Below are 26,359 nucleotides of genomic sequence, written 5' to 3' on the forward strand. Positions count from 1 at the left end.
GTGAGCCTGCCGCCGTCCTGGGGAATAAATTAGAATACATCTCGGGAATAAATTAGCCGGATGGCGAGGAGGGGAGATTTGTTTCCTGGGGAAAGGAGGCTGCCTCTTCAGCAAGGTAGAAACACCTCCGGGGCTTGGATTTCGGCGCTGAGCCGATCTCTTTGAAGCTGCCTGGCTTGGTTCGCGTGGCAGCATTTGAGTTAGAGGGGTTATGGACGGAGAAGAAACTTAATGTCTCTTCCTTTCCTCCATGTCCATCCATCTATCCGTGCTTCCAGCTGCCCGCTCCTCGCTCCAGCAAAAACCATTAAGAATGACAAAGCACCTTTTTTGTTTTAAAGATGGGTCCCCGGGAGCAGGAGGCAAATTGCTTGGTTGATGCATAATAAACCAGGCGTGGAAACACGCCGAGTAATAGGCTACATTTGTAAGGAAACAAAATCGTTAAGTGAGCCTGTTTGCAGGGTTTTCTGGAAAAAAAAAAAGAAAAAAAAAAGCCAGGCTGGGTGTGGAGGGGCTGGCAAGCCTCCCGTGCCCCTCCTGGCATCGGCTCCAGCTAAAAGCATCGCCGAAATAGGTCAGCGGAGCCCAGTGCGCATCCTGCTGCCCCCTCGGCTGCTTGGTTGGTGTCCGCAGGGCCAGCGGACCCCCCCTGGCCTGCTGGCCCATGTCCCCGCTGGGGACAGGAACCAGAGCAAACTTCACCCCAGGTTCAAGTGTTGCCCCTTGCTGGGCATGGGGAAGGAGGTCGTCCCTCCCCGGGGCAGCTGTAGTATCCATGTCCCCAACACTGGGTCCCTCAAGACCTTGCGGATGCCCTCCCAGCCCCTCCAAGCTGCTCTGTCCCGTGGGGGGGGTGTCACTTGCGCCCACCCCGTCACGATGCTCCCGCAGAACAAAGGCGAACTGCAGCTCCCTTTTTTAACATTTATATTTATATATATATATAAAAAAATTAAATATATATAATATATTGTGTTTAAGACTAAAAATATAGTACATAATATTTAAAAAAAAGGAAAATGAAAAATAAAAAATGGGAGGTTGGGGCAGGGTGGGGGATCACAGATACGTGTCTCTAGGGGTCTAAAACAGCCTGTGCTAAGGAAGGGACCCGCTCACCCGGTGCCGGAAGGGGGAGGGCTCAGCCGTGGTCTCGGGGTGGGGTGGGGGGGAGCCCCATTCCCCACCCCGGGGGAGTTTTAATTTAAAGCTTCGGCTTTGATTCACGGCATCCGGGGATGGCTGGGGCAGGGTGCCCGTCCCGCGCTGCCGCAGTGGCTATTGCTATTGACGTGGGGGTGCAGCACCTGGGATGGGAGCCCCCCAAAAACGGGGCCGTCCCCGGGGAGAGTGTGTGGGGGGGGGCGGGGTGAGGAGGAGGGTGTCGGGGTGGGGGTTACATCAGGCACCATTAAAAGAAATGGCACGCAGTCCTGCAGTCGGAGGCTCAGGCTGGGCGCGGGCTCAGCACCTTCCAGGGTTTGGCCCGTCCTGACAGTACCTTTTGGGGGGGGTCGAGGAGGAAGGGAGGGGGGCAAGTTATTCCCCACCTCTGGCTGTGCCACTGGGGCTGCATCAGCATCACGGCTCTGCCAGCCCCTTCCCAAACCCTCCCAGCAGCCCTCCAAAATCGTACCTGCTGGCGTCGGGGCCAGATCCAGCCCACCGGGGGTCCGGCTCTGTTGGCGGCTGGGAACAGGGTGTGCTCGGCGGGACGGGGACCCCAAAGTACGTCCGCCTTCCTGGGGCAGACCCCGTGGGGCAGGCATACATGGGGAGGTGTTTCGTACCTAATCCCAGGGGACCACAGGGACAGCTTCGGGCAGCAATGTGACTGGGAAAGGCTCCCCCAGCCAAAACCCGCCTTGTGCCTCCACCCTCCCTCCAAAACTCATCACACCCTGGCAAGACCCCCGTCCCCCAGCTTCTGAGCCAGCAGCCAGGCGAGCATTATTGCTGCAGGCAGCGAAATCAGGGCCCCCATCGCCCTGGCTGCCCAGTGCCTCCCAGTCCTTGGGGCTGGGGGACTGGCCGAGCTCCCGCCCCTGGCTGGTTTGGTTTGCCACGGCTCAAAACATTCACCACACCCTCGGGGCCGGGGCGTGAGCATGCTGGGGATGGGGTTGCAGAGCTGTAACGGTTGCTGGTGGATGGGAGGGTGCTTACACCCCTTATATACACCTTTATATACATTCATAAGAGGGACCCTCCCCCCCCAAATCCCCATGCCGGCTGGTGCCACCGGCTGTGGCAGTGATGGTGGGACAGAGCTGGCTGGTCCAACAGGGTGTTGCTCAGGGTCAGGCTGACAACAGCGGGATGGAAATCCACCGCTGCCTGTCCCATGGGTACGACTGTGCGTATTGGAGGGGACACACACAGATGCCGGGGGTCTGCTGTTCAGAACTCACTGGTCCTGATCCCCTGGGACCCCTGGGGCACCCCCTGCTTGCAGCTCCAAGGGTGGGCGCAGGGGCTGTGGGCAGGTGGGACAGATGGGGAAGGGGGGAGCCGGCCCCAAGTGGGGGCTGTCCCCGAAATCAAGGCACAGGGAATGGGAATGGGCTGGGCTGGGGCTTTTTTGCACGAAACCAGAAACCAGGCATTGCATATATGTATGTACATACAGATACGTATATACACACATATAGCACCTCCCTGCTCCCTCGCACGGGGGTCTGGCTGGGATGGGGGAGGTGTTTCTGGGGGAAGCTTATGTGCAGCCCCCTGCTCCTGCAGAGGAGGGAGAAGCGGGTGCTGGCTCAGGGGCACTAGGGACCCATCGGGGAAGGATCCGGCCCTGTGGAGCTCGGGGGGGGAATCCAGGGTGGTGGGAGAGCGGAGGCTGCAGAGCTAGCCCCGACAGCTGCGCGGACCTGCACGCACCCGCTGAGGCTGGGTGGGAAGGGGGGGAGATGGGGTGGGCACGTGGGGGAGGATTCCCCCCAACCCTCTCCCTCCTCTGGGAAGGTACCGAAAAGAAAGAACTGAATGTGTGGAAGCTCGAAGAGACTTGGGGCATGTCCCCACCGCCAGCAAACCCCGGCATGGGGAGTCCAGCTGCCGGAGGATAAGCGGGACAGGAGGGTCAGGATGAGCCCCTGAATATCAGGGGACAGTCGTGAGGTACCTGTGGACCCCTGCTGCCTGTGCCCCCCCATCCCCCTGTTTTCGGTGCTGCCTGCCAGCCCCTGCCCACCCTAGACGTGCGTCTGCATCCGCTGCTGGAAGCGCTGCCCGTAGTCCGAGTGCTGGGAGGTGTAGGAGAAGCGGGTGGCACTGGCGTACTTGCCCATGGGGTCGTAGGCGTCGTAGGGTGCCCGGTCCAGGCTGGGGGGCTGACTGTACCCCAGGCGGTAGGTGGCATAACCGGTGCCGGCCGGGAAGGCAGCGTGACCCCCATAGTTCTCATAGGAGAGCTGGCTTGCCGTCTCACCACCCGCTGTGCCAGGAGGGGGTCCGGGACCTGGTGCCGCTTCGGCGTTGTAGTCGGACGTGGGACCACGGCTGTAGGTGTTGAGCTGAGCGTAGCCGCTGGAGTGGGAGAGGCGGGAGGGTGGGCGGGTGTCGTAGCGTGCTGGGCCGGGGTTGCGGTAGTCAGCGTAGAGGACGGTGCGGGAGGACGGGCGGTCCTCATGGGCGCGGACATTGTAGTAGCCGTTGGTGGGGTCCTGCAAGGAGATGGGGATAGTGGGGGGACGTGCTGAGCCCAGCAGGGACTGGGCTCTGCAGGGGAGAGGACCCACGAGTCCCGGCCCCCTCCACTGAGCATCTCGCAGCCTCCTGACTTGGGACAAAATCGGGACTTGCCCCTCTTCTACACCCCACGTGCCCTGGCACCACCACCGGACCTTGAGCTCATACTCCTCGCGGGTGTCGATGGTGTCACAGCGAAGGTCCTGCTTCAAGTCCACGTCATCCTTGAACGACTGCAGGAGAGGGAGGGAGAGGTGGGCTCGTTCCTCCCTGGTCTGATCCGTCCCGGCGCAGGGCAGGGAAGGATGCTTGCAGGGTGACACCCCAGCATGGGGTGTCCCTTACCGAGTAGATGGCCTTCATGACGCGGGTGGCCGTGGAGACGCTGGCTGTGTCCTCGTCGCGGTCCGCATGCAGCGTCAGGGGCTCCCTGTTCACTGTCTCCACCTTGATGTCCAGCTTGCGCAAGGTGACATCCTTACGGCCTGGGGACATGCGGGATCAGGGATGGAGGTGGCCACCAGCAGCATCCTCCCACTCCCTGCCCCATGGGCAGCATCCCCCCCATGGGTAGCACCCATGTTCCCCTCTGCTGTGGGCCCCACTCACTTCCTTTCCGGCGCCGGTAGAGGAAGCAGGCAAGTGCGACGAGGAAGCTGATGACGAGGATGCTGGCCCCAATGGTGGCACCGGCGATGATGCCCACGGGCAAGACCTCTACAGGAGATGGGGAGACGTTAGCTGGGGACAGGGGACAGGGGCACTGCCAGGAGGTGGCTGTGGCAGGAGGGCACCTGCTGTTGCTGAAGCCCCGTTGCCTGCAATGCCCGAGACCTAGCCAGGCTCCCCAGTGTCCCGGCGTGGCAGGCAGTCACGGTGCCATGCCGGCACTACCTTTCTCCTCCAGCTGGATGATAGCGGTCCCCGGCCCGAAGCTGTTCCAGGCCGTGCAGTTGTAGCGGGTCTGGAAGTCGGCGTCCATGACGTTGTTGATGGTGAGGGTGGAGAGGACCCCGCTGCCCGTGTTAGTCCGCTCCACTGTGTACCGCTCCAGTGTCCCTGCCTCCAAAATGTTCTCCTTCCAGGCCCATGCCTGGCCCCGCCAGGGTGGGGGAGAGGGGGCTGCGTCAGCACCTGCAGCTCAGCGTTGTCCCCAGCACCCCCATGGCACTCCCAGCCCCCCGCTGTGGCACTCACGATGCGGTCCGGGGGTGGTGTGCTGCCGATGAAACACTCCACCTTGCCGCGGTCCCCACGTACCGCGTACTGCACGGCCTCACTCGAGATGATGGGGGGTCCTGCAAGAAGCAAGGGGGAGCTTGACCGAAACGCTGGGTTGAGGGGGACACACGCTGTGCCGCAGGCACTGCTTATCATGGGCATCGCAATGGCATCAACCTATCTGTGTCCTGGAGCAGGGTCTGTCACGGGGGGGCTGGTACCTGCTCCCAGGGTGGGGAGCACTCACCATTGACAAAAAGGGTGACCTCGCGTTCGCCCACGCCTATGCGGGGGACGATGGCTTTGCAGACGTACTGCCCTGCGTCGGCTTGCGTGACAGACTTCAGGTACAGCTGGTTGCTGTTGCTCAGGACCTGGATGCAAGTGCCATGGGGGCATCAGGGAGGGGGCACGAGGCCCCCCTGGACCATCCCCCCACCCCAGCCACCAGACCCTACCATGTTGGACTCCTTTTTGGTCCAGGTGAGGGTCAGCGGTGGGTTGCCGGACCACACGCACGTCAGTGTCACGTCGGAGCCAATGTCTGTGATGGTGGGTTTAGGGTCCACCACAATCCGAGGAGCAACTGGAGAGTGGGGGGAGGAAGAGGGTGAGAAGCAGAGCCTGGGGGGGGGGGGGCAGCAGCAGCTCAGGGATGTCGGGGAGGGGGCTGCCCCACTCACAGTGCACGTCCACCAGCGTGCTGACGTTGGTGCTGCCAATGTCGTTGTGCACCTCGCAGGAGACAGGCTCCGTGAAGAAAGTGTAATCCACCTGTGTGTCGTACTTGTTCTCCTTGGCATCCTCAATGATCACCCCTCCCTTGGCCCACCTGGGGGGGGGCAGAGACCCAAGGCGGGCACGTTCAGGGGACCCCCAGGGCCCCTTTTGACCCCCCCCATCTCCATATGATGCTGAACCCAAGCCAGGAGGTTGGGGGGCGACCTCCTGGGGTCCTGTGGGACCCTCACCTGTAGCCTTTGATCTCAGGGTTGGCGGTCGCCATGCAGGTGAACACAACCCTCTCGCCCTCCTGCACCGTCTGGGGCTGGATGGACAGGGTGACAGTCGGGGGATCTGCGGGGAGGGCAGACGGAGCCATCACGGGTGCTGGCACAGGCTCAGCGTGGCAGAGGGAGAGGGGACAAAGAGAAAATCCCCCTGCCCAGCGCTGCCTGCATCCTCCCCTCCCCACGCTGCCACCCAGGGCATGGCCCGTGGTGTGGGAGATCCCAAAAGCTCTGATGCTTGGTGTGGGCAACCAGCATCCCTGTCTATTGTGGGTGCTCATCGTGGGTGCCCTGCATCCCTTCCCAGTGTGGGCACCCAGCATCCCTGCCTGGTGTGGGTGCTCACCGTGGGTGCCCAGCATTCCTTCTCGGTGTGGATGCTTGCTGTGGGCACCCAGCATCCCCTCCTGGTGTGGGCACCCAGCATCCGTGCCCAGTGTGGGTGCTGGCGGTGGGTGCCGGGCCTTGGCAGGGCAGAGCCTTCCCGCAGCAGCCACTGGAGGTCGGTGTTCACCACGAAGACCCAGCCCGGCCTCCCGCCTCCAGCCGGGTGGGACTGGGTGAATCCCCCCGTGGGCACAGCCCCTCTGCAGGGACCCAGCTCCAAACACGGGGCTGGGGTCCCCCACGACACCCAGGTACCCCCAGAGCTTGTCTCCAGTTCCCTGCCCCAGCTGCACCCCTATGCCACCTCGCCCTGCCTTCCTCATGCCACCGACATGCAGGGCTTGTCCCCTCTACCCCCAGCACTGACTCACGGTGAACGTTGAGCTTGATGAAGGTCTCCTTGCCCGCTGGGATGGCATCATTGGTGCTGCGGCAGGAGAACACCCGTCCGATGTCAAGGTCAGTTGGGTTGATGGCGAGCTGGCTGGTGGTCGTCTCCCGCTTGCCGTCGGCCAACACCTCCTGCCAGGGAGAGGGGATGGTCCCTGTCGGCTCCCAGCACAGCCCTGGGGACACTGAGGCATGGCGCGGGGTGGAGGGGATGGATGCGGGGTCCCGGTGCATCCTCGTACCGTGCTGGTGATGGCTCCGTCCTGCTGGAGCCCATCCCGGTACCAGACGATGGTGGCCGCTGGCTTGGCGTTGCGCGCCCGGCAGGTCAGATTGTACGGCGTCCCCGCACGCAGCAGGATCTCAGGGGCTCCATCGATGCTGGGGTCCTCGGGGGGGACTGCAGAGGGGAGAGGGGACACCGGGTGGGTGCCAGCTGCTTGGAGCCAGGGCTCCTGCCTGCAGCCCCGGGCACAGGCAGACCCCGCTCTATGCCACATGATGCTGAAAAATTGATGCTGCTCTGATAAAGGGAGAGTGATTTAAGGGCAGCGGAAGCAGACCTCCTCCCTGCTGCCTGCAACTGCAGGCAGCATTTGACAGCAGAGTGTCAACTGGGCTGGTGCCGTGTGGGTATTAATCCCCTTTTTGATCAGGAGCTAAAGCCTCGTTACTGATTTATTAGGGCTCGGCTCTCAGGGAGGGGTAAAGATGCCGTTTGGTGACACTGTGCCGGCAGAAGCTGGGGCAGGAGGCACAAGCTAGGCACAGTTGCCTGGCCTGGGGTGTCCCTGATGTGGGGGCTTGGGGGTTTTGTGCCATGCGTGCGGAGATGGATGCGCTGGAACAGCCTTGGCTGTTTGCAAACTGCCCCAGGGAGCTGGTGGTAATGATGGAATGGGAACCGGGTGTCTGGTGGAAGAGTGTGGTAGTAGGATGGGCAGAGGTGGTTGTAGGATGGGCGGAGAGGGAGGGTCCCCCTTTTTCTGGGGACCCCAATACCCACAGAAGCCTCCTCTGCCCAGGGACCCCCATGCCCAGGGACCCCCTGCCCAAGGAACCCCCTGCTTTGGGACCCCCCTGCCTGGGGAACCTCCTGCCCTGCCCCAGCTGAGCCCCAACAATGGGCAGGGGATGCAGGGGGACCCCAATAAGCTTGGCAGGGGATGGAGGAGACCCCAGGTACCCCCAGCCTTGGCAGTGCCACCCCAAAGACCCTGGGGTAAGGCTGTTCCCACCTGCTCACAGCCCCCCAGACCAAGCGCGGCCCCTTTGGGCTGGGGGTCCCCAGGGACAGTTCCTGCCTGGGGGGGCTCCAGTGGCTGCGGCATGGGGAGAACCATGCTGCTCAGTACCCCAGCCACATCTCCTGCTCGTGTGCCTTTTATCTCCTGTCTTTCTAATGGGAATTTCAATGCCAGGGGAAGAAGGAGAAAGAGGGAAAAAAAAATTAAGAAAAGAAAGAAATCTGCCCCAAAACCCCATTCATGCAACATTTCTGCTGCGGCTCCAGCATCTTCTTTCCTTTTTTTTTTTTTTTTTACAAGACACAAAAGTCAGGGAAATCAAAGTTACTGCACTCGTAGGTCCCGTAACTCAGCCATGGCGTGAATATAGATTAAGGCATTAAAGATAATGGCACATCCAGGCTGCTGGAGGGAAGGGGGAGGGCAGCAGTGCAGGCAGTGACAGCCTTTCCTGTGCCTGCGAGCAGCCGTGCTGCCTGCGATGGCTCGGGAGACGTGGGGTGCAGTGGGGGACACAGGGTGCAGTGAGGGGCTGGCTTCTTACTCAGCACGGTGAGCTTGGCCCGGCGGGACCGCAGTGCAGCCTCGGTGGCCTGGCACTCATACACGGCGTCATCGGAGAGCTCGGCGTCAGTGATCTCCAGGTTGTACTGGCCTGAGTCGGCTGTGCCCACGATGCGGTAGCGTGGCCAGGCTGCAAGGACAGCATGGGGAGGGTCAACATGGAGGGGACGGGGTTTACCCAAATTCTCTAGGGCTGGGGGGGATGCTCCAGGGCCGCTTTTTCAGGGAGGAGAGGCCAGTGTGGAAGGGAACCCCCTGTTCATGGAGAATCAGCTCCTGCCCATTTGGGTACATCCTGGGCAGATCTGAGGGGCTGCCAGCTTGCAGGCAGGTCTCTGCCTGTACCTGGTGCCAGCCCTGGTGGGGACATGGGCAGCCAGCGGGGACCTGGTGCATGTGGGATCCCTGGTGCATGTGGCATGCTCAGTGCATGCAGGGACCCCAGTGCGCATGGGGACCCTGGTGTGCGCAGGGACCCCAGCACATGCAGGAAGGAGCAGAGCATGGGCACCCAGCCCCAGCTGGGGCTTCGCTTCTGGGGCACGTGGCACCGGCCCCATGGCAGCTGGGGATGCTGCACAGGGAGCTGGGAAACAGAGAGGAGGGAAGCAGCCACCGCAGGAGATGTCCCGAGAGCCTCCCGCTCGGTGACAGCCCCTGCCCCACACGGTGACGTCCCCAGAACCGCCTGCGGCCCCGTGGGTACCTTTGAGCCCCTGCCCCATCCCCAGGGCGAGGCCGTCTTTGGTCCATTGCACGATCCCAGAATAATTGAGCACCACGCAGGAGAGGACGATCCTCTGGCCAGCCACCACTGTCTGGTCCTCTGGTTCCTCCACGAACCGCGTCTGTGCCACTGTGGACAGAGGAAGGGGATCAGCCAGGGCTCGGGGTGCCCCGCATGCCGGTGGCCATGCCGGCAGCGCCCGGTGCTCCGTCATGGAGCTGCCACGGAGCTGCCTCCAGCACGGCCCCACTGGGAACCCCCCCAGGGGTCGCCGTGGTCCCTGGAGGTTTTGGAGGGGCTGCTGGGGGTGCTGGACCCCCCCAAGCTGGGCTCCGCTGTGCCCCTAAGCCCCAGCCCTGTGCAGCAACTGGGATTGATCTTGGAGCCCCAGCACAGCGCCCGTCACACGGCTAGTGGGTATCGACCAGGACGCGGCGGGGGGGACGACGCGTGGCATGTGCCAGTGCGGGCATGCCTGACACATGTGTGTGCTGCTGGCCCCAAGGCAGGGGATGGGGACCAGGACCCTGGGACGGTAGTGGGGAGAGGGGCATTGAGGCGGAGGAGCTGCCTCTCCTCCGGTGGTTCCCTCCCTTAAGAGCCTTTTTTCTAAAATATTCAAATGATTTCCGCTGTGGTGCAGGAGAGGGGGAGGCAGAAATCCCTTTTGGGGATGAGCGAGCTGTGGATAATGAAGCCACTAAGTCCCCAGCACGGCCTCCGCCTGCGTGGCCCTGCTGGGCCTGGTATGGCACGGCACAGCACGGCATGACCATGCCATTCATGGGGTGCCCCATGCCCTTGCCATGGCCCAGACAGGCACAGCCACAGCTCAGGCACCCCAACCTGCTCAGATTTGTCCCCAGCCTGTGCTGCATCCCGGGAGAGCTGTGGGCTCTGGCCTCCCTCCTGCCTTTGATCCTGCAAACAAAGCCCGCGACAGCTCCCGAAATCCCCCTGCCGCAGCCCAGGGGGGCCCAGGGGCCTCCCTTCCCGGCAGCCTCCGCCCTCCCGCTGGCCCCGAGGACGTCGTGGTGCTGAGGCACAGCCGGGCTGCCTGTTCCTGCCAAAGGGACCGGGACATGCTGGCGCTTGGCACCCTCCTCGCCATGCCCACCATGGTGGACTGATCCGCCACCATCACCCCGGCGCCTGCCTGTGGGTCCTGGCACAGGGTGGGGATATGGCAATCCACAGGGTCCTGAGCTGGAGAGACCCCACAACCCACACGCGGCATCCCCAGGTGCCAGGCTTTGCCGACAGGTACGCTGAAAGGGTCAGCTTCAGACATCCCCAAAACCCCAGGATGGTGCACCCTAGGATCCCTGGTACCCTGGGATCATCAGGACATGGCACCCAGGATCCCTGGGATTTGGTACCCTGGGATCACCGGGACATGGCACCGCAGGACCCATGGGATGGGATGCCCTGGGATCCCTGGGACTAAGCACTCCAGGATTGCTGGGATGTGGCACCTCAGCATCCCCAGGATGGGGTACCCAGGGATCCTTGGGATGGGGTACCCCAGATCAGGCATCCCAGGATCCCCAGGATAGGGCACACCAGGATCCCTGGGACCTGGTATATTTTGGGATTGCTGGGACATAGCACCCCGGGATCCCTGGGATCGGGCACCCCATGATCACCAGGACATGGCACCCCAGATCCCTGGGATCGGGCACTCCACAATCCCTGGGACGTCGCACCCCAGATCCCTGGGATGAGGTATCCCAGGTTCCCCAGAATGTGGTGCCCAGGTATCCCTGGGATAGGGCACCCCCAGATCAGGCACCCCAGGATCCCCAGGATGGGGTACCCTAGGATCCCTGGGATGGGGCAGCCCAGGATCCCTGGGATAAGACACCTCCAGATCAGACACCCCAGGATCCCCACGACGGGGCACCCCAGCACAACAGGGTGCAGCCAACAGGCCTCGCAGCACTGCTGGCCGTGCACCAGGGACCTGCAGCCCACAGTGGTGATCTGGGGACAGCCACTGCTCCTGGCCCCCCCTGGCCTCCCCCCCCCAGCCCACGCCTGCCAGCCCTGTGGCCCCCCTGGGAGGGGAGACAGAGCAGGGATGCAGGCAGGGAGGGAGATAAAGGGAAGGAGAGAGTGGGAGAGGGGAGGGAAGGAGGGGAGGGATGGAGCAGGAATGGGGGGGCCGAGGGGAGGGGGGAATAAAAAGCAGAGCGGAGATCAAAGAGGAAGGTGCCTGGAGAGAGGTGGGCGTGAGGGAAGATCAGAGCCGGGAAAGGGGGAGCGAGACGGGTGGGAGGAGGCAAAGGCAGCGGCGGCCGCCTGCCAGACAGCACGGGACGGACACCCGCAGCCCTCTGCCTGCCCGACGGGCAGCTGTGGCCTGGCACCCGGCTGGCACGGCACAGGCCTGGCATGGTACGAGGCTGGCATGGCGCTACACGGGTGATGTTTTCGGCAGATGAAGGTGACAACGGCAGGCAGCGAGGAGCTACCCGCTCTGGATGCTCTGCCCTCCTCCAGCTGTGCCAGCATCCCCAGTGCAGGGGATGTTGCCCCTGCTCAGCTCCGGCAAACTCCAGCTCGGCTGCTAATCCCAGCAGCGGATAATCGGCTGCCACGGGTATTTAGGGTGTGAGCTCCCCAGGCAGCATCTCCCTCCTCCCCAGCGGGGCGAAGGCACCGCCGCAGCAGGGATGCCCCATGGTACCCACGCGGTGCAGAGTGGATGCAACTGCCACTGGCCCCCCATGCCCGTCACCACGCAGCTGTCCCCAAGCACTGAAACACCCATCGCCGGGACCATCCCGCACCCCATGCAGCAGTTCCCCGGGGCAGGGACCGGTGCGTGCTGGTGCTACCCCCCCTCCCCGTGCCAGCCGAGGCGACAGGTCACCAGTGGGTGCTGGCGGCGGTTGTCAGAGCGCGGGAGCCATCAGTACATGTTGCACGCCGGCTTGCAGGGGGTTTCTGCCTCCTTCCCTTTCCCTCTCCCCCTCAAATGAGCTTTGCTGGGGGTGCTCCCAGGGATTGGGGTGGGGTGGGGTGGGGGGGCTTGAATGTCTCCACCCTCATCAAGCAAACCTCCTGCGCTGCCTGTCCTGCTGGGCAAAGGGCTATTTAGTCTGGAGGAGGGTGATAAGGAGCCAGCGGGCGCGGGGGAGGCTGCACGCCGAGGGATTGCCACGGCACAGCGAGCGCTGAAAGTCTTTCCATGTTGCAGGGCCTTGACATTATGCTGAGGAGACGGGCAGCTTCCCAAAGGCTGGAGGCTTAAAAGGCAAGGGGTGCCTGCCTCGCCTCTGTGCCCCCCCTTGCCTCATCACCGTGCCTGCCTTGCCTCGCCACACCGCCCACCCCGGGAAGCGTTGGCACCTCGGCACAGCTGATCCCACCCGCTCCTCACCCTGCGGCGGGCATGGAGAGGATTGTGGCCCTGGGCTCTAAGCGTGCATGCATATATGTGTGCATGGGTACACATGCAGGTATGCATGGGAACACATGCATGTGTACATGGGATTGTGCATGTGTGCATGGCAACATGCCTGTGTGTGTGGGAACACACATGCGTGCATGGGAATGCATGGGAGCATATGCATTTGTGCATGGCAATACACATGTGTGCATGGGAGCATGTGCCCATGTGCCTGGGAACACATGCATGTGAGCATGGGAACATGCGTATGTGCATGGGAATGTGTCTGTGTGCATGGGAACGTGCACGTGTGTGGGAATGCACATGTGTGCCTGGGAGCATATACATGCGTGCATGGGAATTCACACATGTGCCTGGGAACACACGCATGGGTGTTGGGAACATGCATGTGTGCAGGGGAATGTGTCTGCATGTGGGAACATGCATGGGGGGCACGGGCAGAGGCAGGCATGTGGGATCCCTGCAGGGCTCTCCCGTGCCCCCGACGGACCCACATGTGGACCCACGCGTGGCTCCCACATGTCCCCTGGGCGTGGGGCAGGCCGGCAAGGCGCTGGGACCCGGCGGGGGCCGGGGAGCCCCACTCCCGGCCCTGTCTCCCTCTATTTATCAAATGAAGGGCTGATTAAGCCCTGGGGCTGGTGCTCCAATCTCCCTCTCTCTCCTCTCGCTATTAAACTCAGGGTTCAAAGAAAAGCTTTTTATTCGCGCTGACAGCTTTCAGATGGAGCTAAATCTCTCCGTGCTAGAGGTTTTTTGTTTTTTTTTTTTAATTTTTTTTTATTATTTTATCTCTCTCCCTCCTCCCCTTCCTCTTCTGGCTGCTTTTAAATTTAAGCCTTTCCCCCTTCCTCTTCCCAGTTGTTCGCTTCTATTTATATTGAAAAAAAAGAAAAAATAAAAAAATTAGACAGGGAGGGAAAGAGAAAAAAACCAACCCCTCCACTGGTTTTATTCTGTGGGAGAGAAAAGAGGATTTGGCTTCCTTGTGGCCCTGCCCGGCAGAGCGGAAAGGAAGAGATGGGAGAGGAGGGCAGGATGAGGCCATGGCTGGATGCTGCGGACGGGGCATCACTCCTGTCCCGGTCCCCATCGCCGTCCCCCCTCTGCTGTCACCGCGCTGTCACCGCCCCGGCGCCAGCGCCCCAAGCCACTCGTCACCCAGCGCGAGGCAATAGTACGGAAAAAAAAAAAGCACAAGTGCTGCAGCCAGCCCTGAAATAACCCAACAATGGAGGGGACCCCGTGGACCCCTCGCCTGCGACCAGCTGTGTGGGGAAACTGAGGCACAGAAAGGGACTGAGCTCAACCCCAGCCAGCAGCACTGTGGCCTGCTGACGGATCCCACTGGGGACGGGGACGCAGCCCCTGCAGGGTCCCATCCTGCCGGGTGCTGGCAGAGCTGTGCCGTGCCTTGCCGCGGGGACGTGCCAGCGCCAAGATGTGATCAGTCCTGGCACATCCCCATGCTCCCCCCTCGCCGCCTGGCGTCGGGGGCTATTTTTGGCTCCAGCAATTTGGGTCTTTCAGCTAAACCCAGCCACGTCTCTGGGTGGTTGGTGGGGGCCAGTGACCCCCCCACCCTGCGTGTCCCTGGGGAGGCCCAGGGTGGCAGCGGGGCCCCATCCTGACCCCAGGGATGGGAAGCAGGGCTGGGACAAGGCTCCGGTAAGGTTTTCCGGAGAGGACCCAGGAGGGTCCTCACTTTGGGGATGCCCCCGACCATCTCCTGTAGGATCCCCTGGTCACCGCTGGCCCCAGCAGAATGGGGACACAACCAGTGGCCGCCCACCCCAGCAGTGCTCTCGCCTGCAGCTCCCAGCCAGTAAATTGATATTTGCTAGAGAGGGTCCCTGTTGCCATCAACAATATATGAGCCTCCTTTGCCGTGATTACCCCGGCATGACAGCGCTAGCCAGGAACAGGCAGAGCCAGGCGCTCTGAAAGCAGCTTGGCAGGAGAAGCCGCTTCCGCTCCTTGTTCGAAGTCACTCAATGCCGCCTTCTATTTTCTTCTCTTTCCTCTTGGCTTTTTAACGCTAATGTGGCTGGATGGTGGGTGGCAAAGCCGGAGCAGTTCCAGAGGGGACCCTGGGATAGTGATGTCAGGGGCACCGGCAACCGGGGACCCATCCTGGTGCCCACCATACCATTTGGGGGTTGAAGCTCTGTCGTGTGTCGTCCCCCCCAGCTTCATTATCAGCCCCTGGCGCATCCTTGTCAAAACGGCATTGACCCCATTTGACCAAAATCTCTCTCCTATAATCCTGCTCTGATTGACATTAATTGAATATTGCTATCCTTTAATTCCTCATTAATTGAATCCTGCAGCCGCTGCTCCATGATGTGCGGGGAGCTGGCAGCATCCCTGCCGCGCCAGCATCCTTGGTGGCCGGTTGTCCCCATCCCTGTCCCCATCCCGGCTGCCTCTGGACCCTGTGCCCTGGCTCCGCTCCCAGCGCTGGCGGGTCCTCCCCATCCCGGCAGGAACGGAAAGTATTTCAACACCATCATATGACGCCAGCGCATCGTTGGCGAGCACCCAGCGCCCGGGCTTGGGAGGCACTGGGACAGGGCTGCATCCAGCCCGGCCCCCCTCCACCCCAGCCGCCATCTTGGGGGGCATCGCTTCACCCAGCCGAGCATCCCCAGCCACCACTGCGTTTGACACCGTTACTTCTGTATGTGCGATGGCAGTGGCAGAACTGGGGCTGTTTTAACACCCCCGACGGGGAAAACCAGGCTGGGGGACACACAGGAGCCTCCACAAACCAGCCACAGACTCCCCTGTAGCCACGCTGTGCCTTAGTTTCCCCTGGGGCTGCGCATCCCTCCCTGTGGCTGGGGACACTGAGGCGTCCCCAGCAGGCTGGCAGGGTGCTGGCAGGGGCTGCTCCATGCCTCCCTGCTCCGCTCCTCGCTCCCGAAGCCGGTGGTAGCGAAGCTCTCCAGGGAAAGGATGCTCCAGTTATTTTCATTTTTTAAAAGGCAAAATTATAAAAACAAATGAGGAGGAGATTGGTTCCCCTCCCCCGGCCCTGCTGCCTCTCCTCCCCACCCGCTTTCGGCAGCGCCGGGTCCCCATGGCCTCCCCGTGCCCCGGTCGGGGTCACCTTGACCGTGTCACCCTGGCACAGCATCCCCTGGAGCATCAGGATGCAGGATGGGTGCCCATCGGGACTGGGGCTCCCCATCCCCTCCATGCCACCGAAGTGCCCGCAGTGACCCCGGCTCTGCCGTCCCTCCATATCCCTGGCAAACCAACACGCCATGTCCCCACCACAGCAGCACTGGCTTCTCCTGTAACCTCCTGATTTCTCATTTCCCAGTCCCGGCCACCATCACTGGTGACACCAATCTCACAACAAATTTAGCAGCTCATTTCCCATCCGATCAAATATTCCACCTCAATTATTCCCTGGGCAGGGAGATGAGTGCTGCCATGCTGTGCCGGCATCCCCGTGTCGGACCCCATCAATAGCCCAGTGGGAGGGTGCCCATGGTGGTGGGGACAGTCCCTGGTACCCCGGGTACCACTCCCTGGGTTGCCATGGTCCCCAGGAGATGCTGGCCATCCTTGTGGGGAAACTGAGGCACAGGGAAGGGAGAGATCAAGGGGAGATGGGGGTCTATCAGCTCCAAGGATAACCCCATCCCCTCTGCTGCCGGCATGACCCATCCCCAAATTTTCCACCAGAATCTCCTGCCTTTTACAGCCAGCCCAGGTACATGGTGGGGGAAAATGGGCTGAGGCCCCAGGTCATCATTAGAGGCAGGGTAAAAACACGCAACGCGGGGACCATGCAAAACAATTTTCAATTAAAATCTCGTTGGGAAGAGGCATAAATACCAGGGGAGATGATGTGGTGGAATTGGGTTCTATTTTTCCTTCCCGAGGAGCCTTAAATATTCCCCACCTAATAATAATAATATAAAAAAAAATGAACTCCCAACTTACAAAACAACATATAAATTCCCCTCGTAATTACATTACTTTCAGCGCTGCAAAGATGCCAATAAAATATAAACCAGCGCCGGGCAGAGAGAGAAAATATAGAAGAAAATAAATGAATTGCTTTAGTGCAGTATGGCAAATGAGCCAGGCTGGGGGTGGAGGAGGAACTGTGGGGGGCTGGGACCCCCATTGCTGCCCCACAGGGACACCACTGCTGCCCCATGGGGCTTGGTGCATGTCCCCAAGGCCACACATGGAGGTCCAGGGTAGAGTGGAGCCCCCCTCACCCCCCTGAGGAGGTACCAAGGGTTCATCCTAAGGGGACCCTGGTTTGGGGGTCCCGGCAGGAATCCCTGCACCCTGATATCCCACTCCTGCCCCCCATCCAGTGCAGGCAGGGGCTGGGGGGGAAAAGGGGGGAGGCTGGGGGTCTTTCTCTCCCTCCCACCTGCCCTACGCTGGGGAAGGAACTGCCGGCCACCCAAAGTTGGTGGAAAAACTCGGCCCCTTTCTCCCGCCGTCAATCCCAGTGAAAGGGGGCAGCCAGGCAGAAAGACAAAGGGCTCGGCCAGCCCCGAGCGGGGCGATGCGGGGGGCACGGGGAGCACAGGGGGCATGGGAGAGGGGTACGGGGGGCACCGGGCAAGGCCAGCAGGCAAGGGGTGCAAGGGGCAATGTGGGGGGCACGCACTGGCTGTATGCTTGCACATGTGCGTGCGTGTGTGCACACCAGCTGTGTGCTTGCAATGGAATGTGTGTGCATGTGTGCACACCCCAGCTGTGTGCGTGCACACCAGCTCTGTCCGAGCTATGGAGTGCATGTGCATGAGTGTGTGCATGCACTGGCTGTGTGCTTGCACGGGGTGTGTGTGTATACACACCAGCTATGTGTTTGCACATGGGGGTGTGTGTGTGCATGTGTATGCATGTGCTGGCCTGTGTGCTCACACAGGAATGTGTCAGTGTGTGTGCATGCACCAGCTGCATGCTTGCACAGGAGCGTGTGTGTGCACGCCAGCTCTGTCCTTGCAATGATGTACATGTGCACGTGTGTGCATGCACTGGTTGTGCGCTTGCATGGGAGTGTGCGTGTGTGCGCACGCACCAGCTGGGTGCTTGTGCAGGAGCGGGCACGTGTGTGCATGCACCTGCTGGGTCCTTGCACAGGAATATCTGTGTCTGTAAGAGCTGGGAGCAGGAGCGCAGGCCATGTGTGTGCACACGTGTGTGCCTGCGTGTGCAGCTGTGTGCATGCCCCAGGCGAGGATGGACACCCCCGCGCCACCCCCAAACAAGCTCCTTTGGCCCCGCAGCACCCCTGGGTGGGGGGTCCCTGCCAGGTCCCCGGGGGCCTTTGCACGCTCCTACCTCCGAGTCAGGGTTGAGCCTGCACCTTTGATGCTCAGGGGCTCTCCAGAAGGGGTGAGGGCACAGATCGGGGCTGCCTTTGCACCCCAGCCTTCCTCCTCCTCCACCTCCTCCTCCTCCTTTTCCCAGCGCTGCTCTTTGCACCGCTGCCAAACAAAGGCCTGGGCTGCAGATGTGCGGGACGCTACAGATGTGCGGGATGCTGCAGATGTTGCTCCCACCCGGGTTTCCCGGGGTCAGCCCACTCCTCCCTGCACCCAGCCCCCCCCCAACCTAGTGGTCCCCTACCCTGAGCATCCCATGCCATGCGATGTCCCCAGGGACACCCAGCATCTCCCAATGGGGACCAGAGCCAGTGGGTCCCCAGGTCAGAGCCCCACAACAACAGTGCAGACCCTGACCCAAGCCCCCCACAAACTGTCGTGGGGGAACCCAGGCATCCGGGCCCCCTCCCCCAGCAGACAGAAGGAGCTGGCGGAACCTCTCCCCTTGTTATTTCCTTTTCATTTCTGGGGCTGTCAGAATTATGGAGCAGTGCTGTTTATTGGCTTGAGTTTAATTAATTTGTGTAATATCCCTGTTAGGAACAATGTCTAATTAAGACTTTTGTTTGTGTGTGCGCGTGGGGCGGGGGGAGGGAGGGGAGCTCTTCTTTGGGAAAAGTGTGTCTGTGTGGGGGGAAATAAAAATCCCTAATCATTAATGAAGGGGGAAAAAAAAAATATTTAAACAGCGCTGGCATCCTTCCACCAAGCTGCTGGTAAGCGCTCTCGTTACAGATGTCTTAATGAGACATCTCTTAATAATGGGATTATCATTCACATTGAATCGGGACAAGCAGCTGTGAGAGCGCGAGGCTCCGATACGGGCCTCCGCATCCCAACGTATGGAAAAGGATGAGTCCGAGGACGAGCCCCAGCCTCTTTAGCTGCCTGATTAGGATCAGGGGGACCACGTGTGTGATGGGGCGTGCACGCCTCATGCCGTGCCTCAGTTTCCCCATGGACGGCTTGAGTCCTGACCGGTAAAGGCAGTACCGTGAGCATCGGTAACGAGATGAGGTTCAATTCAACATCTCTGATGGAGTTGGCAGCAGCTCGTTTCGATCCCTGGCAAAGGGGGTTTAATAAAAAAAAAAAATCTGGGAGGAAATGGGTTTGAAGGGAAAAAAAAATCCCCGGGGATTAGGCGTGGGTTGGTGTCTCCCTCTGGCTGGACCCCCAAATGTGGTGGGGAGCCCAGGTTGTGTGTGTCCCCCCCACGAGCCTGGGTGCTCCCTTCCCCCTTTGCTCCCAAAGGGAGAACATGGACAGGAGTTTTGGCTCCTTCCTCCCCAACTATGCCTGGCTGTGGAGTCATTGCCCCGGCACGGCGGCAGTGCGGGGGAGCCGGTGGGGTGGGAGCCCCGTGAGAGCTGGCCACCCAAACCGCAAGGCTCCCCATGCTGGGGAACCCCAGCTGCCACATTACATCCCATAACCAGCCACGGGGCCCCCCCCGTGAGGATTTGGGGTTCTTGGGTCCCCGAGGGACTCAGCACCCCACTTGGGACATCTGGGGCGGGGGGCGGGGAGGGGGCAGGTGGTGTCTCATGGAAGTTTGAGCCCAGCAGTCTGCATACCAGCTTGGTCTCCCCAAGCTGGGTGCTGGGGTCCCTACAAGCATCACATCTCTGACCATGGGGGAACTCACCCCACTGGGGTGACCCTGGGGTTTGGGTGTGGGGGGGACACCCAGCCCTCCCTCCCCTCTGGGGCTCTGCAAATCCTGCTCAGGAGAAGTTGGAGCTGGAGGGAGCAGCCCTGGCTTCTGCTCCCCACTCCTGCGGTCAGAGCCCAGCAATGATCCCACAAGCCTGGAATTTGAGGAATTTCCTGCCAAGGCTCTCTGGAAGACAAGGGAGAGAAAGAAAACCCAGAGCTTAACCCTCAGCTCCCCACGCCTGCCCCACAGCAAGTAGGGGGCTGAGACCCCAGGCAAGGAGCTGGGGGGGGGGGCGCATTTTAGGGGGGAACATTTAGCTTCAGGGGTTTGCTTCTCATTGTTCCCTAGGTTTTTGGGCCAACGCTGCTGGGTGCAGAGCTGGCTGGAGAGCTGGGGCCCTGCATCGGGGTTGCCCACATTGATGGGGAAAGCAAAGCGCTTTGTGCCTCAGTTTCTCCACTGCTGCTCTCCTGGCTCCTCCTTGGCCCCAGGGAGCCTGCTCCAGCCTTCACCCAAACACACCACCCTGCAGCACCCAGCCCATCACCCTCCGTCCCCCATCCCATCATGAGCCCCCAAGACACCTCCAGCAGCCCACCGGCCCCAGCCAGGGGGGCTCAGCACCCCCAGCCCTCCCTGGGGACACATGATGGAGCTCTGCATGCCCCAAACCACGGCTGGCAGCGGTGCAGGGCAGGAAATCCCCTCTTTAATGTTTAAAGCTATTATTTTAAATCAAATCCACTTGAAAAGTTGGGGTTTTGGGGTGGGTTTTTTTTGAATAAAAAGAAAAAGGGATGGGAGGAAGCAAGAGAGGGGGTGACTGGAACACCTCCCCCCCCATAAGGGGTTAAGAGGGTGCTTGCTCCATCTGGGGGAGAGATGGGAACTGGGCACCCAGACCAGCCCCGCTTTGTCCTCGGCACCCTCTGAGCCCGGCGGCGGCACCTGGATATTCCCATCTCCAGCGCCGTGGTACTCCCATGCCTGCAAGGATGCTCAGAGGCAACCTGAGGAGGGAACAGCCTGGGTGCCCCCCCCAATCCTGCAGCACCCATGGGATGGAGCTCACTGGGTGTCCCTGGTGTCAGAGGCCGAGGGCGACATGTTTGCCCTAGGGGAGACCCCAATGAGGGGGCTGCAGCCTTCATCCCACTCCTCTGCATTGCCTCACCGCTCTACCCACTTCCCCCTTCACGCCTGCGACGCTTCCTGCAGGCACACGCACCCCCTCGCACGCCCACGTGCTCCCTCGCACACCTACACGCTCCCTCGCACGCCCCCACATGCGCGCGCTCCTTCACACACCCGCGCGCTCCCTCGCGCACACTTTCCCAGCTCCCTTTCTTTGCCGTTCCTATGGCAACCCCTCCAAGGCACACAACCGCTCTCCGATTGGAAATAAAAGTTGTTTTTCCTCCCCTCCTCCTTTACTCCACTCTTTTGCTTCCCCCCCCTCTTATTTTGATTTCCATTTGGATCATAATCCGCCCGTTGCCATGGCAGCGCTGGCAGCCCTTTATGTCCCAACCCTTGCAGAAAAGGCCTCTCTCCCCCTTTTTCCCTTCCCTATGTCTTCCCCAAGTGGGTTTGCTCTTTAAATCCCTCCTTCCCGCCATCCCCTCGCGGCAGTGACCCCAACATCGCCGGGATCCAGCCCAGCACCAGGGCCTGGCGTCACCAGCCACGCCACATCTGATGCCACGCCGACGGGACTTTTGTGGCGGGTGGGTGGAAAGGAGCTCGTTTTCCAGCTCCCAGCCCCTGTGGATGTATTGCAGCAAAGTCCAGGCTGCATCCCGGACCAGAGCTCCATCCCTTTTCCAGATACCCTTAACTCTGCCCCATCGCCTGGCTGCGCTGCTTGCCAAGCACCCTCCCCTTTGGGCTGGTAGCTGGCGGGGGGGTCCTCACCTGAGCACCCTCTCCTGTGGGCTGGTACCCAGCCCTGCCCGCTTGCCCATCCGGAGGGTGACACAGTGGCCACGCTGCCACCGAGAGAAGTGATGTGGGTCACGCTGCCAGCGCGGGATGGTCCCTCCGTCCCCTCCATCTTCCCCGCTCACTGCCTCCCTCCCACTCCGTGCCCACTCCTGGCTGGGAGCAGGAGGTTATGAAAATGAGCTGTGTGCCCAGGAGACTGTAATTATCTGCTAAGTGTGAAAGCTAGAGTGATTAATTAAGAGATAATAAAAAGAAAAGGAGGCTAGAGAGGGAATAACGGATGCTTTGATGATAAAACCTGAGGTAAGGCAAGCAATTAGGGGAATCTTTATGGAGAGTTAGCTATAATCCCCGTGTTGCCCACATGGTGGGGGGCTGCATGTCAGACGGACGGATGGACCCATGGACGGCAGTGGTGGAGCACCGAGGCCGGGCAGCCACTGTGTGCCACAGTTCCGTGACCGGAGCTGGCTCCAGCATTCCTGGAGATGTGCTCACCAGGATGGGCGTGCATCCCTGCAAGCCAGGATCCCAGGTAGGACCTAGGCCAGGAGGAAAGCTGGCTCGGGATTAAACCAATCCCAAATTAAAGGATAGGAATGTAATTAATGCCACTCAGCTCTGGTCAGTGGGAGAGGGGTGCTCAACGACCCCGATTTCACCTCTGGATGGTTGGGTTGCCAGAGGTCACCACAGACAGACAAACGGACAGCTCTAGGTCCCGCAGAAAACAGGCAGGATGCTGCCGGCACAGGCAGTGCTCGGGGCCGGCACGGGAGGCTGCCGGGGGGCCTCCGCGGTTGGGCTGGCTGCCTCTCCGCCGGCGAACCGGGCCCCAGCGCGGCAGCGGGTGATTCAGCCCTGGCACAGACTGCCCAGGCAAGTCCCGGCACAGGGCGGTGGCTGCTGCGGCAGGGCCCGTCCCGTCGGCCCCAAAGGCTGCCTTGGCTCCAGCCCCGCAGCGGGGCAGAGCTGGGGGCCTGATCCGGACCCCTCCTGCGGGGCTGCGATGCACCCTTCCCTCTTTCAACTTCCCTGCGGAAAGATGGAGGCATCCCCAGGGTGGGAAAGGGGTTTCATCCCCTTCCTGTGCCCGTCCTGGAGAAGGGAAAAGCATTGGCAAAACCCCACTGGCGCCTGAGAGCCCCCATCCCAGTTGCCAAAATGGTTTCCTGCAGGGTGGCTGCGGGGCTGGGGGCGTCATCCTGCTGTGGGGAGGCTGTGGTGACCTGCTGTGGCTCTGTCCCCTCCACCAAGGGGTTTTGGGGACAGGGGTCTGGAGGGGTGGCAGGTACAATCGTGGTGACCCAGGCTCCTGCCTGGTGGGGACGTGGGGGACAACTGGCATGGGTCCGCACAGCATCAGGGGGTGGGAGGTACACTGCAAGGCAGAACCTGGCCACCGTCAACACGCTGCCAGACACGGCAAGGCCAAACTGGGGCGAGGGATGGATCAGCTCCTCCAGGAGAGCAGCTCTGGGCTGAGGGCACCGTGTGCCCACAGGGACGGTGGGTTCACCCCAGGCAAGCACCCGAGGGAAGCCCGGGGACCCCCAGGATTGGACAGAGCCCAGGGGTCACCAGTATCACCACCAGTCCTCAAGTGCCCATGGCCAGGGCACGATGCTGAACACCACCAGCTCTGGGGCAGCCCCCAGCCCCAGGTAGGCAGGGGGTGAGGGCCACCATCCTCCCCCACTGCCACATCTCAGCCCTGGAGCATCTCCTGGGGGTTTTTATTACCCTGCAGCAGACAACGGTCATCTTACAAACCTCATCACGCCACCGTGGCTCCGGCAGCGTGCGGGGAGCCGAGCCGCTTCTGCCGCTGCTCCACCGGAGGGAGGATGGGCAGGTGCCCGCTGCCATCCCCATCATCATCTCCCCATCCCCATCATCATCTCGGCTGTGCTGGAACCACCGGGACCTTCCTTCACCTCCTTCCGCCTTGGGGAGCCACCGAGGGCATTAACATCCCAGTTCAGGGCCAGCCAGGGTTGTCCCGTGCTTGGCACCATCCCTCCTGCCCTAGAAATTGGGCCAAGGTGCCACATCCCTCCATCCAAGCAAGCTCCATCCAAGCTGACCAGAAAAAGTCCCCAGCAACGGGACCAGGCTGACCCCAAACCACCTGGTGCCACCCCTGCTCATTCAGTGGTGACATCTCCTAAGGGAGCAGGGCTTGGCTGGGGACATGTATTGAGCGTGCTGGGTCTCAGAGCCACACAATGGGGCAGCCCACAAGCCACAGGGTGGCTGGCATGAGCCCCCCCAAGGACAAGTCCCCGCTGCCACCCCTCCATCAGCCCCCATCTCTCTGCTGTTTCAATTTTGCAGCTTTTAAGAGGGAAAGGGGGGGAGGGAATAAAAAAAAAAAACCCACAGAGAGAAAGAATCGCCCAGAAAATGAATAAATATTTCAATTTGAGGCGCAATCACGGCGAGTGATTGAAATGGGGGGAAGAATAATGGGTTTCATTTAGATAAGATACAGAAAATTATTTAGTGAGAAATGAAGAGTGATGAAACCCATTCAACATCTTTGTGTGCAAGGACATGAATGGCACTGGCCCCCCCACATGCGTGCACACGCCAGCTAGCACAGCCCCAGCTCTGGGGGGGGGGAACCCCAAATTTTGTCCCCCAACAAAAGCAGGACCCCCCCTCTTCTGCACCACCATTTAGAGCAAGGCTCTTCTCTGAGGCTAGAGCAAAACTTAGACAGTGGGGACTGCCGTGGGACGGGGCTGCTCAGGAGGTTCCGGGGGGTCACTGGGTCCCTCACCCAGCGATGTGACCAACCTTCCCTCCCACCAGAGCCCTAGGCCCAACCACCCGACTCTTCCCTCCGCTGATGCTGGAGCTGGGCCCCTCTCGCCGATGAGATCCACATGGCACCGGGCGGGAGAGCAGGCGCTTTTGTTCCTGGGAGGGCAGCGGAGTCCCGCGGTGTTTCCCCCAGCCCTGCGCAGGGGAGCCTGGGATCTCCCCCCCCCCCCCCGGCCCCCTAAGAGGCTTTGCACGCTCCTTTTAAACCCCGGGTCAACTCAATTTTTTTCCCTCCTCCTGGCATCTTAGCAACGCCGCCCCCTTAATTAAAAATTAGATTGGATTTTGCAGCAGGGAAGGAACCAGAGGCCGTGCAGGGGCTGCTTCAGTGCAGGGCAATGCCCGGCTCCAGCCCTGTGGAGGGACAAGCCAGCTGAGACCTCGCAAGCTCACTGCATGCATGGCGCACTTCCCCACTTCCCTCGCACAGCGGGGCAGGGAGGCTGAGCATCAGGGAGGCCCTGGGTGGGGGGGGGGGAGCAGCAGGGCTGTCCCCCCACTCTGCTTCTCTTGGTCTGCGTGACCTTGGCTGAGCAACTCCCCGTGCCTCAGTTTCCTCAAGAGGGCACCTTGCAGTCCTTTGGGGGTCAGACAGGGACTTGGTGGGGGGGGGCTCAGGCTGTTCCCCGGCTTACAGCAAGCCCTGGAAAGCAAGCGGGGGGGAGGGGAGGGTGTCCCACGCTCCCCCCAGCCCCTCTCCCAAGGGCTGCCCGGGTCAGGAGCCAGGGGTCCTGGCTGTTCCCCAGAGATACCCGCTCCTCTCCCTGCGGATGGACGGACAGCAGCCCCCACTCGGCTCCCCGCCAGCATCGCCATGTCCAGGCCGGGTGCCCCTGTCACCCTCACAGCCCTGGCTCCCCCCAGCACCTGGGGTGCCCAGAGCTGGGTCCCCACTGCTGGGGCACCCTACTGACCCTGCCCCCCCCAGCTCCCCCACCCGCCCTGGCTTCCCAACACCCACAACTTCCCAAATCCCACCACTGCTGCCCACCCCGTACCCCGACTTCTCCAGCCTCACCACAACCTCCCCGGCTCCGGCAGCACCGGGCCTGGGGACCCCCGTGCGACCAGGCTGGGGGGGACCAGGACCCAGATGTGGGGTGGGAGGGGACACACGATGACACAGGGGGGACACACAAGACCTTGACCCCCGACCGGGGCATCCAACAGGACCAGACCCGGGGGAACAGACACAGCCCCGGGGTGGCAGGAGGAGAACCCGACCCGGCTCCATCACGACCCCCCCAGTAACGGAGAGGGGTGGTCCACGAGGACCGGACCCGGGGTACAAGCACCCGGGCCGGGGCCGGGGCCAGGGCCAGGGCCAGGGCCGGGGGTCGCACCGACACCAGGATCCGCTCCCCCCCCTCCCCCGCCCGCCCAGACCAAACCGCCGGTTCCCGGCGGACGAAACCACCGCCTTCCCCGCTCGAACACGCTTTTATCCCACCGGGAACGGGGAGCGGGGGGGCACCGGGTGGGAGCGGAGCCGTTGCCCGAACCCGGCCGGGGCTGGAGCGCTGCCCGCGGAGTTGGGAGTCGTACTTGAGGCGGCCCCGCGCTGCCGCTATTCGGTACTGCCCGGTACCCCCCGGTACCCACCTTGTCCGTGGGTATCAGCGAGAGTCAGAAGGCAGAGGAAGAGGATCCGCATGCTCCCGTCCCGGCCGCACTCCGGGCAGGGGGCGCGGGGGGGGGGGCCCGCTGCCCCGCTCCGCTCCGCTCCTCCGCCCCGCTCGGCCCCGCGCCCCGGTACCGGCACCGGCACCGCTAGAGCATGACCCGGCCGGGCAGAACTCGGGACCGGGAACCGGGGATGGAACCGGAGAAGGGCCGCGGGCTCCGCACCGCTCCGCGCCGAGCCCCGGAGTGGGCTGCTGCCGGCGGGGCGGGGCGGGGC

At 61.8% G+C, this 26,359-nt stretch overlaps 1 protein-coding gene across 1 annotated transcript; it reads right to left on the bottom strand.

Moving 5' to 3' along the window:
• Nucleotides 1-3,172: 3,172 nt before the first annotated feature.
• On the bottom strand, nt 3,173-26,114 carry KIRREL (kin of IRRE like (Drosophila)). The gene is made up of 15 exons (XM_010564127.1): nt 26,062-26,114; nt 9,225-9,374; nt 8,499-8,648; nt 6,950-7,107; nt 6,689-6,839; nt 5,892-5,997; nt 5,604-5,752; nt 5,379-5,506; nt 5,168-5,294; nt 4,897-4,997; nt 4,594-4,792; nt 4,309-4,416; nt 4,045-4,184; nt 3,855-3,932; nt 3,173-3,674 (listed from the first exon to the last, which is right to left on the bottom strand). Exons 1-15 carry the CDS (start codon nt 26,111-26,113, stop codon nt 3,204-3,206), a joined length of 2,268 nt encoding a protein of 755 aa, XP_010562429.1. The 5' UTR covers nt 26,114; the 3' UTR covers nt 3,173-3,203.
• Between the last annotated feature and the right edge of the window lie 245 nt (nt 26,115-26,359).

Source organism: Haliaeetus leucocephalus, unplaced genomic scaffold (assembly GCF_000737465.1).
Source record: "Haliaeetus leucocephalus isolate CR32 unplaced genomic scaffold, Haliaeetus_leucocephalus-4.0 Scaffold175, whole genome shotgun sequence".
NCBI lineage: Eukaryota > Metazoa > Chordata > Aves > Accipitriformes > Accipitridae > Haliaeetus > Haliaeetus leucocephalus.

Bases quoted from the DNA above. Each gene is read 5' to 3' on its own strand.
- KIRREL (XM_010564127.1), bottom strand. From the start codon at position 26,113: ATGCGGATCCTCTTCCTCTGCCTTCTGACTCTCGCTGATACCCACGGA. The intron at 8,649-9,224 runs GTACCCACGGGG...CTGTCCTTGCAG, and splicing joins GATGGGGCAGGGGCTCAAAG to CCTGGCCACGCTACCGCATC. The intron at 5,507-5,603 runs GTGAGTGGGGCA...CCCACTCTCCAG, and splicing joins CACGCTGGTGGACGTGCACT to TTGCTCCTCGGATTGTGGTG.